At 42.8% G+C, this 14,145-nt stretch overlaps 1 protein-coding gene and 1 non-coding gene across 4 annotated transcripts in view; one reads left to right on the top strand and one right to left on the bottom strand.

Moving 5' to 3' along the window:
* Positions 1–14,145, top strand: part of NSMAF (neutral sphingomyelinase activation associated factor) — a 131,249-nt gene that overhangs the window by 61,253 nt on the left and 55,851 nt on the right. The window contains exon 1 of one of the 3 annotated variants that reach the window (XM_055546052.1): positions 715–1,127. The exons of the other annotated variants lie outside the window; for them this stretch is intronic. Within the exon in view, the coding sequence (XP_055402027.1) occupies positions 1,069–1,127 (59 nt within the window). The 5' untranslated portion in view covers positions 715–1,068. Of the gene's footprint in view, positions 1–714; positions 1,128–14,145 lie in introns of those variants that run through there. 3 annotated transcript variants of the gene reach the window in all.
* Positions 8,049–8,120, bottom strand: TRNAC-ACA (transfer RNA cysteine (anticodon ACA)). The gene has a single exon. It is a non-coding gene; the product is annotated as a tRNA-Cys (tRNA).

Here is a 14,145-nt window from a genome sequence, read left to right as displayed (position 1 = left end):
TTGTCACTCTCCATCAGCAGGGTCACATCAGTCGCTAATGTTTAACTGAATGAAGAAAACTTGCAAGCTGTTTTCTGGCCTTTTTTCCAGCCGAGGTGACTCTCTTCTGAACTCAGAGCATGTATTGCTAGACCAAGTGGGTTTCAGGGAAGAGTGTTCATAGGCAAAATGTGGGCTGCGGGAGGAAGGGTGTTTGCCTTTCTTCTCATTGTTTGGTGGTGAGGGAAGAGGATGAAGTCCTGTGGGCAGCCAGAAGTTAGCATCGTCCCCCTGCTCCGGGGGCCTTATCCGGGTAGCAGAGCTCAGCGGCACTGGCTTCATCCTGAGAAGGAGCTAGGACTCTGCTCTGCACCGTGTTGGACTGCTTTCCCTTGTCTCTGCTTCCCTCTGCCCTGGTTAGTAACTGCTTGAAGCTGCCCTTGGGAACTCAGGGAAGGCCTAAGAGACTAAAGCATTTTTCTTCAAACATAAACAGGGACCCAGAAAGGCTTTTGTAGCCAGGAGCCACCCCGCCCCCTCCCTCCAGGGTCCTGCTGGATTTCAGCTGCACGAATAGTTGGACATATCTGTGAATATACTAAAAACCACTGATTGGTACACTCTAAATAGCTGAATTGTTTCGCGTGTAAGTTGCATCTCAAACACAGCTGTTAGCAAAAGGAGAGTCATGTGACTAGTTATTTCAATTAAAGACTCAAATGTTATTTAGAACCTCCGTGGCCCACACGCTGACTTAGTTCAGGGTGGGCTTCCGTCTTCATGAGGAAAAGCAGTGAAATGGAGCCGCGGGGCGGCGATTTGGGGCGGAGGGACGGACCCCAGGCCGGGCCCTGGGTCCCGGGCGCCTCGGGCAAGCGCCCGCCCCTCCTCCGACCTGAGTCACGGCCGAGGCCCCACGCGGCGGGGATGCGGCGCTGAACGCGGGCTCGGGACGCCAGGCCGCAGGCGCGCTCTCCTCGTGGGGCCCGCAGGCCCGCTGTGCCCGGCCGGCCTCCCGGGCTCCGGACCTCTCGGCCGGCGGCGGCGCCGCGGAACCCGAGCTGGAGACGCGCGCCCCGCCCGCCCTCCATGGCGTTCACCCGGAAGAGGCAGCGCGAGCAGCAGCTGCAGCTCTACTCCAGGGAGAGGTGAGCGCCCGCCGGGGAGCGCAGAGGCCGGGCCGCCGCAGGGACTGCGGAGCAGGAGCGGGTGCCGGGCCGGGCCCATCCCGCGCCGGAACCTCAAGCCCGGGCGGCCACGCGGGTCCCGCCGCCGCGGCCCGGCTCACCCGGAAGGGGTCGGGGGGTGGGTGGGAGCGGGGTGTAAGCTGGCTCCGCGGGCCCCCTTCCCCCGGTCCCGGGCATCGGATCTCCGCACTCGGTCCCGGGCTGTTCGCTCGGGCGACACCGCGCGGGTTGGCGACCACCCGCCCGCGGGGCAGACGCAGGTGCTCCCATCCCAAGTTCAGCCCCAAAGCATACGCCCGGGCCGCTCTCTGCCCTCCTGGGCCGGGAGAGAGTCTTAAAGAGCGGCCTTATTCAGAGAAAAGCCGGGATCCAGCTCCCCCGCGCCCCAGACGTCCTCCGCCGAGCAGTGGACCTTCTTATGAGTGCTTGTGAAAGCGCATCCCGGGGGGATTCGGGGTCCCGCGGGCGGAGGCTGAAATGGTCTCAGAGCAGTTAGGATTCAGAGTTTCTGATCCTCAGTTTCTCCAAGGGAAGCCCTTTATAAGCTCACTTCTGCTGTAAGCCAGTTTCCAGTGTATTTCGTGTGACTGAAACAGCTTGCTGGTCCTCAGATCTGTAGTCCCAGGTGCCGACAGAAACTGGGAATGAATCGTTTTACATGTATTTTGGTTGTGGAGCCGTAAGTGCTGCCAGCTTGTCACGTTGTGTGATCAGTGGAGACCCACAAAACAGATTATACATGAAATACAAGTGCAGGCGTTAAGGGTTGCCTGTTTTTGCAGCATCCATGCTGCTTTTTCTAGAGCTTGACTGGACCCGGTGCAACCATTCATACCTCTTTCCAATCGCTAATTTCCACCCGCCTCTGCCAGGGTGTCCGGAGGCTGAAATTCTATTTTCCACTGTAGAGAAGAAGACATACCAAAAGCTGTATCTTGGATGGGGCTTCCAAGAACGATTTTGGTGGCATCATTAGGTTTTATCCACAGAAAGGCTTGTTTATTGAATAATAATAACTGGATCCTCAATAAAGGAACTCACTCTCATAAGAGGCTGTTCTGACTTCCCCTTTGAATGCTTGTTTCATGTGGCGACAGCTTGAATAGTTTCTTTGTTCGGTGCCAACCACATTAAGACTGGGTATTCTGTATTAAATAGATGAATGTTCAAATTTACATTGTAAGAACTTTGAAACACTTGAATTGCCATCGTGTTCTATGATCTAAGAGTCATTTGTAACAATTCCAGGGGCCTCTTTGATATACAGGGAAACCTGTTTTCTGCCAGTTACTTCCATGGCAGTAATTTGTGTTTAATTTGGTTAGCTGGTACAGCTCTGCAGTATCACACAAATCTTTAGAGTCTGCACTGGCATTTCTCTGTATAATCCGCTTTGTTGCTATCCATTGATCACGCAGCATGACAGGTTAGCTGCGCTCTCTGTAGCTCGCACAACCAAAATACTTATTATTCATTAGTCAGGAGGTGGCAACTGTTCTTGAGCATCGGTAATGTGAAAAAGTCAGTGCCACAGTTTTTTCACTTGCCTCTTACTTACCAACTACCTAAATTCTCTAGTGCTCTGCTCTGTGGCTTTGCAACCTTGGGTTGATGGGCACACTAACCAGGATGGTTTTTTAGAATAGCAGTTTGAAGGACAGGAATGTCTCACAATCAAGCAGTCTCTTTCTAAAACTTGGAATTCTTTCTGAAAGATTAGAGTGTTTTAAACCAGCTTTATTGAACTACTGATTTACTTGTGGCTGCACAGATTTTCTTAGCTTATCTCTTTGTAGCAATAAACACCATTTAGCAAGATGATTGATAGAGGTCATTGACTTGGACACACCCAAGAGAACTGCTACTTTCCTTGGAGCTGTTTCAGAGGTCACCCCTGAAAAGTCCTCACTCTTCAGAGCTGCGATTTCATGGGTCCCTCTGATGCTGCTTAAGAGAGTTTAGGTTGCTGCTATTCAGCTACTGAATAATGACCCGGAAAGGGGAAACTTGAAGTTAGCTTTTAATTCTCTTAGTATAAAGTTAATGCTGATACTTTTAGAGAAAGTGGTATTTCTACAAAAGTAGAAGCAGAGAGGCAGTTGGGAAATTCTTAGATTGGTGGCTTAGACCAATGTGATGGCAGAAGAAATGAAGAAAAGTGGATGGATTTTAGATGTTTTTAGGAGGTAGAATTGATAAGCCTTGTGGGATGGACTGCATGTGGGAGGTAACAGAGGGAGAATTCTAGCTTAGAGTTGTCTGATAAAATACAGGACGCCCAGTTAAATTCGAATTTCAGGTGAACAGTGAAAAATCTTCCAGTATGTCGCATGTGATATGTGGTACATACTTGTACGAAAAAATTTTTGTAACTCATCTGAAGTTCCAACTTAACTGTTGTCCTGTATTTTTACTTGCTAAACAGTAGTCCCACTCTCAGGTTTCCAGTTTAAACAGCAGTAGAGTGGTATCAATTATTGATGATGCTTTAAAGTAAAGCTTTGGGTAGTTTTCACTATTAGAAAACAAAGAGCTAATTGGCTATTCAAACTAAATACTCTATTCCTCTGGTTAAGACTTAGATGGAAGAAACCATATTGATCTCACTGGTGTTCTGAAATGTCCTTTGCACGTGTTAATGAAGATAAATGTAAAAATCTAAAGACAGTTCACATGTCTTGGAATTGTTGGGAATGGTAGATGTGTACAGTGGGTTAACATACGAGGGAATTCTACAAACTACCGCTATTTAGATATTTCTATTTCAGGATTTCAGTTCAGTTCAGTTGCTCAGTTGTGTCCGACTCTTTGCAATCCCATGAACCACAGCATGCCAGGCCTCCCTGTCCATCACCAACTCCTAGAGTTCACTAAAACTCATGTCCATCGAGTTGGTGATGCCATCCAACCATCTCATCCTCTGTCGTCCCCTTCTCCTCCTGCCCTCAATCTTTCCCAGCATCAGGGTCTTTTCCAATGAGTCAGCTCTTCGCATCAGGTGGCCAAAGTATTGGAGTTGCAGTTTTAGCATCAGTCCTTCCAATGAACACCCAGGACTGATCTCCTTTAGGATGGAGTAAGCTAATTGTTACATATTTTTTATCTTCAGGTCTAGGAGTGGTGTGGTGGGACCACAGCTATTTTCTTTTAAGGTGATAGAGAAATTGAGACAGTTGAGGCTTGTCCCTACTGGGAGAGAGTCAGTTTTCTGTCTACAGTTTCAGAGCAAATTACTTAGCTGTCGCTTGAAAGCTGTCCTTCCAGGCTAAAACATGACGATCATGAATACTATATTGGGCTCACAAATTACATTCATCATTTTACAGGCATATCTCAGACTTGAGCTTTGCTTCAAACATTCTATCTGTGCATAATTCTCTTGGTTATGCTGATGTTAAATTTCTTGCCTGATATAAAATCTTTTACTTAATATGTTTGTCAGTTGTGTCTATATTTGTTTTACTAAAAATAATTGCTGAGAGGGAAAACTGATTTGTTATAGTCTGGTTTAATCATTCGTTTTAAAGACTGTTCACCCTGTTCCTTTCATACCTCTGTGGAGTTTGCCAGGTGTCGAAAATAAACTCAGAATCAGCACTCAATTAGCCGCCAGGAACACTGATGGGCTGAGAGAAATTGACATAACTATGATGTAAAGAAATAGGATTTATTTTTCTTACATAACCAAAAAACAGAGTAAAAATAAATGTTGCAATTTTTTTTATTAACTTAAAATTTACTTTGGCTTTACTGGAAATACCTGTCACCTTATTCCCTTCTTACTGTCTCAAATTAACTTCTTCCAAAGTGGCTACCATTTAAAAAGACACCAGAATCTACACACAAATGGATTTTGAGTGTGTGTGCTGTATGGTTTTTTAAATGATGTAAAATGGAAATGATCATTTAATGAATTCATTGCTTGTTTTTTCCCTAAATACTGTTGTGGTATCATTTTTTACTCATCAGATGTTTAACATTTCCAACTTCAGATTTTCCAACTTCAGAAGATTTTGAAATTATCTTCTTTTAATTTGTTAATCTGTGCTCAGTGAATAAGGTCTGTATAATAGTTTGAAATTTTGTATTATAACAATATGTAGTCAGTTTTCACAAATATTCAATAGGATGTTGAAGATAGATTTATATTAATATTGTTACAATAGTCTGTATATGTATTAACATTAAGCTTATTAATTGTTTAGATCTTTTATTTCCTTAATGAATTTTTTTTCTGATTGAGAGAGGGTTCATGATGCTAACTTCACTTTGTATTTCTATCAACTTCACTGTAACTATTTTCAGGGTATGTTATTAAGTCTACTTAACCTTAGAATTGATGTCTTAGCAAATTAAGTTTTTCATCAACATACAATGAACTCCATCTAGTAATACTTTTTTTCTATTTTGTCTGCTATTAATATAGCTATATTTTCTTTGGGTTGTTTGCATTATATATGTTTTCATTCTTTTACTTTCAACTTTTCTTATCCTTAGATTTTAAGCTTATTTCTTGTAGTTTGTAGTTGAACTTTTTATTCTTTCTGATATTTCTTCACAGATTGGCCCACTTATATTTGTTAATATTGCAGATATATTTGGAATCATTTTTACTTTTTTTATCTTATTTTTTCCTTTTCTTGGATTAACTAGCAAGATCCCCTTGTTCCCCTTCATTTTTCCTGAAGAATGTGGAAGTTATATATTCTGTTTCTGGTTTTTCTAGTGCTTTTCCTTGAAATTTTAACATTTATGTTTAACTTAAGGTCTGCCAAAGCCCTTGACTATGTGGATCACAATAAACTGTGGAAAATTCTGAAAGAGATGGGAATACGAGACCACCTGACCTGCCTCTTGAGAAATCTGTATGCAGGTCAGGAAGCAACAGTTAGAACTGGACATGGAACAACAGATTGGTTCCAAATAGGAAAAGGAGTACGTCAAGGCTGAATATTGTCACCCTGCTTATTTAACTTATATGCAGAGTACATCATGAGAAACGCTGGACTGGAAGAAGCACAAGCTGGAATCAAGATTGCTGGGAGAAATATCAATAACCTCAGATATGCAGATGACACCACCCTTATGGCAGAAAGTAAAGAGGAACTAAAAAGCCTCTTGATGAAAGTGAAAGAGGAGAGTGAAAAAGTTGGCTTAAAGCTCAACATTCAGAAAACTAAGGTCACTGAGTGACTGAACTGAACTAAGGTCTGAAGCCCATCATTCTCTTTACCCTCCTTCCTAACAATATAAGGACCTTGGGACACTTAGCTCCTTTTGTCACATTTTAAATTATAGTCTGTTATTGTCCAGTATTTGCAATCTATATTTTAATCAGACAGTAGCATTGTCTCGTTAATACGTGTATAGTTTACATGCATATTTTTCATTGTCTTGGCATTCCTTCTTGCATGTATCTTCCCTACAGAATTTTCTCTCTCCTGAAGAATGTCCTTGAGAAGTTACCCTGATGGTGGGGGTCTGATGATAGTAAACTATGTTTGTTTTTGTCTGCCTGAACATATCCCTATATGGCCCTTGTTTTGAAAATCAATTTTGCTGGTTGTTTAATTCTCTTGGCATTTTGAAGATCCTGTAATATGCATGCGACTTGTTGGAGCAACATTGGATGGGGGAGAGAAGACCCAACAAAGTACAGATAGATCAGTAACCTGTGTGCCCTGCCCTCTGGGTGTGGCTTTTAGCCCCCAGCAGGGTCAGGCTTCACACTTCAGGAGGAGCCTGGGCCCCGTGGGGTGACCGAGGGCCAGGATACAGAGGGGTTGTTATGCTGTGATGGAGTCTTGCTCTCCAGGTTCCATGCAATTTTTGTGGCCATGGGTTGGCCTGGCCCCTCCCCTGGCTTGCTCAGGGGCTGTCTCAGCCTGGAACTTGAGTCTGCATGACACAGTGGATGAGGGCAGGGTTCGTGTATCTGTACACATGGTTAGGGGCTTGCCAACACTTTCTCTGGCATGATTAAGACACTGGCGTCCAAGCCTTGTTGACCCAGACTGTTGCCAGTAACACAAGACTGAACAGGTTTCCATGGAGCTTTGTAGGGGGCCACCTTCTATTTGGGGAGATTAGCCTGCAACACACCCCTGTTGTTCAAGTCTCATTGTTAAGAATCTGCCCTTTCTCTGGCTGCTTGTAAGGTCTTTTCTTTGTACTGTTTTGCTGTTTGTCTGCATAGACGCTTCCTTCAGTTCATCTCTGCTAGTTGGGGCTCCTCAAGCTGAAATAGTTTTGGAAAATTTGTAGCTAGATCTTCAGCTCAGGGAATATTGCTTCTTGTCACTCCTTAAGCCCCTGATCTCTCATAACAACTGTTTCATATGTATCTTGATTTTTCTGTGTTGCATGTAGTTTATTTAAATCCATCTTACCACTTACTTTTTCACTAGTTGCCTAATTTGCACTAAGGTTTTAATTTCACTTTCTTTTTTTTTTTTTTTCCCTGTTTTTGGCTTCCCTGCGTGGCTTATGGGATCTTAGTTCCCCAACCAGTGGTTGAACTCAGGCCCTTCCTTGGCAGTAAAAGTGCCGAGTCCTAATCACTGGACACCCAAGGAATTAACTAATTTCACTTACTATATTTTTAAATTCCTAATTTCATTTGGTTCACTTACAGCTGCCTTGATCTTTTTTTTTTTTTTTATAAAAGTCTGATCTTTTTGTTTTTGATGTCCTATTTCTTTTAACTTATTCTTGTAATGATCGGGCTTCCCTGGTGGCTCAGATGGTAAAGTGATGTGAAGTCGCTCAGTCGTATCCGACTCTCTTTGACCCCATGGACTGTAGCCTACCAGGCTCCTTGGTCCATAGGATTTTCCAGGTAAGAGTACTGGAGTGGGTTGCCATTTCCTTCTCCAGGGGATCTTCCCCACCCAGGGATCGAACCTGGATCTCCTGCATTGTAGGCAGACGCTTTACCGTCTGAGCTACCGGGGAAGCCCGTCAGATGGTAAAGAATCTGCCTATAACGCAGGAGACCCAGGTTCAATCCCTGGCTTGAAAAGTTCCTCTGGAGAAGGAAATGGCAACCCACTCCAGTATTCTTGCCTAGGAAACTCCATGAAGAGAGGAGCCTGGTGGGCTACAGTTCATGGGGTTGCAGAGTCAGACACGACTGAGAAACTAAGCACTATTCTTGTAATGATCAGATGCAGAATATAAATTAACTGTAGACTTTACAGGTTTGACGAGTGGTCTGCTGCTTGTACTGACCTTCATTTAGTCATTTTACTTCTTCATTTGTTTAATGGTTTTCGATGGTGGCCTCTTTGAATTTATTCTTGGAGATCTCAGTTTATTGAGTGTTTTCCAGAAAGTGTTTGCATGTGTATGTGCCTGGGATTGGGGGAAAGACACCACTGGTTTGCTCTGAGTGTTGCTGGGCTAAGTAGGTAGTGTGAATTCTAACCCTAATGTGTGGGGTGCCATTGCCTTCTCCCTCCTTGCAGTCTAAGGGACTCTCAAAAGCCTTCTCCAAAATAACAGTTCAAAAGCATCGATTCTTCAGGGCTCAAGTTTCTTTATGATCCAACTCTTAAATCCATACACTGGAAAAACCATAGCCTTGACTAGATGGACCTTTGTTGGCCAAGTAATGTCTCTGCTTTTTAATATGCTGTCTAGGTTGGTCATTGGGGAAGGGAATGGCACCCTACTCCAGTACTCTTGCCTGGAAAATCCCAGGGATGGAGGAGCCTGGTAGGCTGCAGTCCATGGGGTCGCTAAGAGTCGGACACGACTGAGCGACTTCACTTTCGCTTTTCACTTTCATGGATTGGAGAAGGAAATGGCAACCCACTCCAGTATTCTTGCCTGGAGAATCCCAGGGACAGGGAGCCTGGTGGGCTGCTGTCTATGGGGTTGCACAGAGTTGGACATGACTGAAGCAACTTAGCAGCAGCAGCAGCAGCAGCAGCAGGTTGGTCATAGCTGTTCTTCCAAGGGGCAAGCGTCTTTTAATTTCATGGCTGCAATCACCATCTGCAGTGATTTTGGAGCCCCCCAAAAATAAAGTCTCTCACTGTTTTCATGGCAAATAGATAGGGAAACAATTGAGTGATGGGACCGGATGCCATGATCTTAGTTTTTTGAATGTTGAGTTTTAAGCCAGCTTTTTCACTATCGTCTTTCACTTTCATCAAGAGGCTTTTTAGTTCCTCTTCATTTCTGCCATAAGGGTGGCATCATCTGCATATCTGAGGTTATTGATATTTCTTCTGGAAGTCCTGATTCCAGCTTGTGCTCCGTCGAGCATGGCATTTTGCATGATGTATTCTGCATATAAGTTAAATAAGCAGGGTGACAATATACAGCTTTGACGTACTCCTTTCCCAATTTGGAACCAGTCTGTTGTTCTGTGTCTGGTTCTAACTGTTGCTTCTTGACCTGCATACAGATTTCTTAGGAGGCAGGTAAGGTGGTCTGGTATTCCCATTTCTTGAAGAATTTTCCACAGCTGGTTGTGATCTACACAGTCAAAGGCTTTCACGTAATCAATAAAGCAGATGTTTTTCTGGTATTCTCTTGCTTTTTCTGTGATCCAACGGATGTTCAGCCCTAGAGGCTGTTTCTTTAGGGACCCTAGCTTTTTCTACTCCTTCCCTCTCCCCATCTCAGTCCCCTCCTGAATTCAGGCTTTGCTGCTCAGACAGTTGGGAAAAGCCTCCTCCAGTGCCTTGCTGACTTCTTTGTTTCTCTCTTCCAAGACCTTCCCTTACTTTTTCATCACCTCAGCCAAGCATGTGAAGTTTTCAGTAATCCAGCAGTTTTAGAGGCTCTGTATTGAGACTGTTTCTTTGGAAATTTAATCTGCTATGATGCCCAAAATGGAATTCCTGCTTATTCTTTAAACCCAAGTTTATTTAATTAATCTATAAACCCACTGGTACTTCCCTTGTGGCTCAGACACTGGTTAAGAAAGGACTTTTGAGGTCATCTAAGCTGTAGCTCCCTGCCCCTCACTTTATAGTTGGAGGCCTGAGAAAGCAAAGTGGTTTGACTGAGAGTCCAATAGCCAAGACATGGCTGTGCTGAGCCTAAAACAAATGTCCTCTGATCCAGTCCTGCTCCCTTTCCACCGCAGCATGCTGCTCCTGTTTTACATCCTGGGTCAGTGCTTGTTTTTATGGTATCTTTGACATTTAGAACATTCAGGAATGCTCCAAGCCTGGTTCATGGAGACTTAGTACCCTGTTACACTAAGTGTGGTCTGTGGCTATCCCATCATGAGCCTGTTAGCAAATGCAGAATCTCAGGCTCCTGTCAGATCTTCTGCATCAGAATCTGCATGTTAACAAGATCCCCGGGTAATTAAAGCATGAGAAGCCCTGCTGGAGATAACAGTAATCAAGCATTCATCTGGATTTCCTGTTGTTTGTTCCTTCAAACTGTCTCTACCTTTATCTTCTCGATGGTGTAGAGAACCCTCCTGGAAGCCTGCTCCCAGGGCTGTGACTCTTGGTGAAGAAACAGAAAGACCTTGAGAAACACAGGTTTAATGCTCATTCTAGATTAGACAGATTATTTATAAACCGAAGAGGAAGTTGTCACCCATCTGCTGCATAAACTCACTGTGAAGTCATCCAATGCTAATCTAATCTCTTTTGACAGAGTTCTGACTGGTGGGTTGGGAAAATGGAGTCGATTCAGTTCAGCTGAATTTTGGCAGAGAGTAAGCTTTCATTTTGTGTTAATAGCAGAATTGAGAAAGGAGAAATTGACGTTCATAGAGTTAGGTGGAGTAAGATTCCTTTTTTCAGAGGTTGCTGTCAAATGTACGTTATTGGGGGCACATTTCTAACAGTGGGTCACAGAACTGCATTCTCACCCTTGTCCGTTCAACGTTTTCATTTCATTCCTTTCATTCATTTCATTCCCTGCGGTGGAATCACAGAGCCCTAACCACTGGATCACCAGGGAGTTCCCCTTAATTTCATATCTTGTTTCAGAGGCCATTTTAAGAAATGCTCAAGTTAGTTAAACCAGCTCTCCAGGTAGGCAGTGGGGTCCCTACAGTCTGGCTAAATCCAAGGATCGTGTTGAGGTATTCAGAGTAAAGATGGAACTAGAGGACAGCCGGCCGTGAACACACTCCTAACGTGAGCTGGCACATTTTCCCTTCTCTCAATCTCCTCAGCATCTCCAGCCTAGAAAATTGACTGACTGGCAAAATCTTCGGGCTCCATTCTAAACACTGTTTATCAATGGAGTGTTGAACAATCATTGAGCAGCTGTGAATGCAGCCTAGCTCTGAGGGCTGCCCGCAGTGAACTTGTTTTACGTGTTGGTTAAGTGTTGAGCAGGATGCTTTATGAGGATGGGCCAGAATCTTTTTCAGGAAAGTTCAGTTGCCAAATGAGTCAATTTATTTACAGAAAATGCCACTACAGCTCTGTAAACATGGACTGAACTAAGGAATACCCAGGAGCAGGACCCAGGGTCTCCTAAAGAATTTATAGTCTGTTATATTGATATAACACTATGGCTGAGATCATAAAATTATAAAATGGTTTTTAGGTTCTTTTAAAGCATGGAAACTTTTACTCCATGGAATGCAGTTTGAAAATCATTGTTCAAAAACACAGTGTAAATTTATGGTAATAATTTTTACATACAAAAATTCTCAAGCAGGTGTAATTGAACATTTCAGTAAAAAAGAAATAACTCTGAAAGGTTTCTTAATCCTTTAACTTTGAATAATGCGATTTAGTTATATTCCTTCATTATGTGTTTTACATTTCTTACAAAATAGGCATATTGGTACATTAAGGAGGATATAAATTATTCACCAAAATAATGCCTTTAGTTCTGTAGTACCTGATGTGATTATTTTGGCCAAAAACCCCACATACTTCAACAAAATAAAAAAAAAATTAAAAACCCTTTTATATAAAAAAAAAGCACCTAAGATTTACTATTTTTTACTTAAGTATTTACAGTTTTAAGTCACAGTATAGTAGTATTAAGTATGTTCACGTGTTGTGTGGCAAATCTCTAGAACTTTCAGTTCAGTTCAGTCGCTCAGTCATGTCCGACTCTTTGCAACCCCATGAATCGCAGCACGCCAGGCCTCCCTGTCCATCACCAACTCCCGGAGTTCACCCAAACTCATCTCTAGAACTTTCAAATCTTGCAAAACTGAAGCTCTGTCCTTCCCCCAGCTCCTGGCAACCATTTTGTTTTCTCTTAGTAAGAGTTTGACTACTCTTAGATACTTAGATAAGTGGAACAATGTGGTATTTGTCTTTTTGGGACAGATCTATTTCACCTGGAGCAGTGCCTTCAGGGTTCCTGCATGTTGTAGCATGTGACAAGACTTCCTTCTTTTTTATTAAGGCTGAAAAATATTTTACTGTATGTATATGCCTCATTTTCTTTATCCACCCATCCATCAACAGATACTTAGATTGCTTCTATCTCTTGGCTGTTGTGAACATGGATATGCAAATATCTGATACATTTTCAGTGCTTTTGGATATATATTCAGAAGTGTGACTATTGGGTCATAGGGTAGTTCTATTTTTATTTTTTAAATGTTATTGGAATATAGTTGATTTACAGTGTTGTATTAGTTTCAAGTGTACAGCTTAGTGATTCAGTTATGCATAAAGATATATTCCTTCTTTTTCAGATTCTTTTCCCATATAGGTTACTGAGTAGAGTTCTCAGGCCCTTGTTGGTTATCTCTTTTCTATATAGTCGTGTGTATGTTAATCCCAAGCTCCTGATTTATCCCTCCCACCCAGCCTTTCCCCTTTGGTTACCATAAGCTTGTTTTCAAAATCTGAGTGTCTGTTCCTACTTTATAAATAAGTTTATTTATATCATTTAAAAAATTAAATTCCACATATGATTCATATATGATATTTGTCTATTTCTCAATGACTTTCTTTGTATGATAATCTCTAGGTCTGTCCATGTTGCTGCGAATGGCATTTCATTCTTTTTTATGGCTGGTTTATTTTCCACTGTATATATGTACCATATCTTCTTTATCCATTCTTCTTGTTGATGGATGTTCAGGTTGCTTCTATGTCTTGGCTGTTGTGAATAGTGCTGCGATGAACACTGGTGTGTATGTAACTTTTCAAATTATAGTTTTCTCCAGATATATTTCCAGGCGTGGGATTGCTGGGTCTTATGGATCACAATAAACTGTGGAAAATTCTGAAAGAAATGGGAATACCAGACCACCTGACCTGCCTCTTGAGAAATCTGTATGCAGGTCAGGAAGCAACAGTTAGAACTGGACATGGAACAACACACTCGTTCCAAATAGGAAAAGGAGTACGTCAAGGCTGTATATTGTCACCTTGCTTATTTAACTTATATACAGAGTACATCATGAGAAATGCTGGACTGGAAGAAACACAAGCTGGAATCAGGATTGCCAGGAGAAATATCAGTAACCTCAGATATGCAGATGACACCACCCTTATGGCAGAAAGTGAAGAGGAACTAAAAGCCTCTTGATGAAAGTGAAAGAGGAGAGTGAAAAAGTTGGCTTAAAGCTCAACATTCAGAAAACGAAGATCATGGCATCCAGTCCCATCACTTCATGGGGAATAGATGGAGAAACAGTGGAAACAGTGTCAGACTTTATTTTTTTTGGCTCCAAAATCACTGCAGATGGTGACTGCAGCCATGAAATAAAAGACCTTACTCCTTGGAAGGAAAGTTATGACCAACCTAGATAGCATATTCAAAAGCAGAGACATTACTTTGCCAACAAAGGTCCGTCTAGTCAAGGCTGTGGTTTTTCCTGTGGTCATGTATGGATGTGAGAGTTGGACTGTGAAGAAGGCTGAGTGCTGAAGAATTGATGCTTTTGAACTGTGGTGTTGGTTCTCTTGAGCGTCCCTTGGACTGCAAGGACATCCAACCAGTCCATTCTGAAGGAGATCAGCCCTGGGATTTCTTTGGAAGGACTGATGCTAAAGCTGAAACTCCAGGACTTTGGCCA

This window comes from Bubalus kerabau, chromosome 14, assembly GCF_029407905.1.
Source record: "Bubalus kerabau isolate K-KA32 ecotype Philippines breed swamp buffalo chromosome 14, PCC_UOA_SB_1v2, whole genome shotgun sequence".
NCBI classification, from domain to species: domain Eukaryota; kingdom Metazoa; phylum Chordata; class Mammalia; order Artiodactyla; family Bovidae; genus Bubalus; species Bubalus kerabau.
Note: the sequence above shows the minus strand (reverse complement) of the source record. Positions and strands in the feature narration are given on the sequence as shown.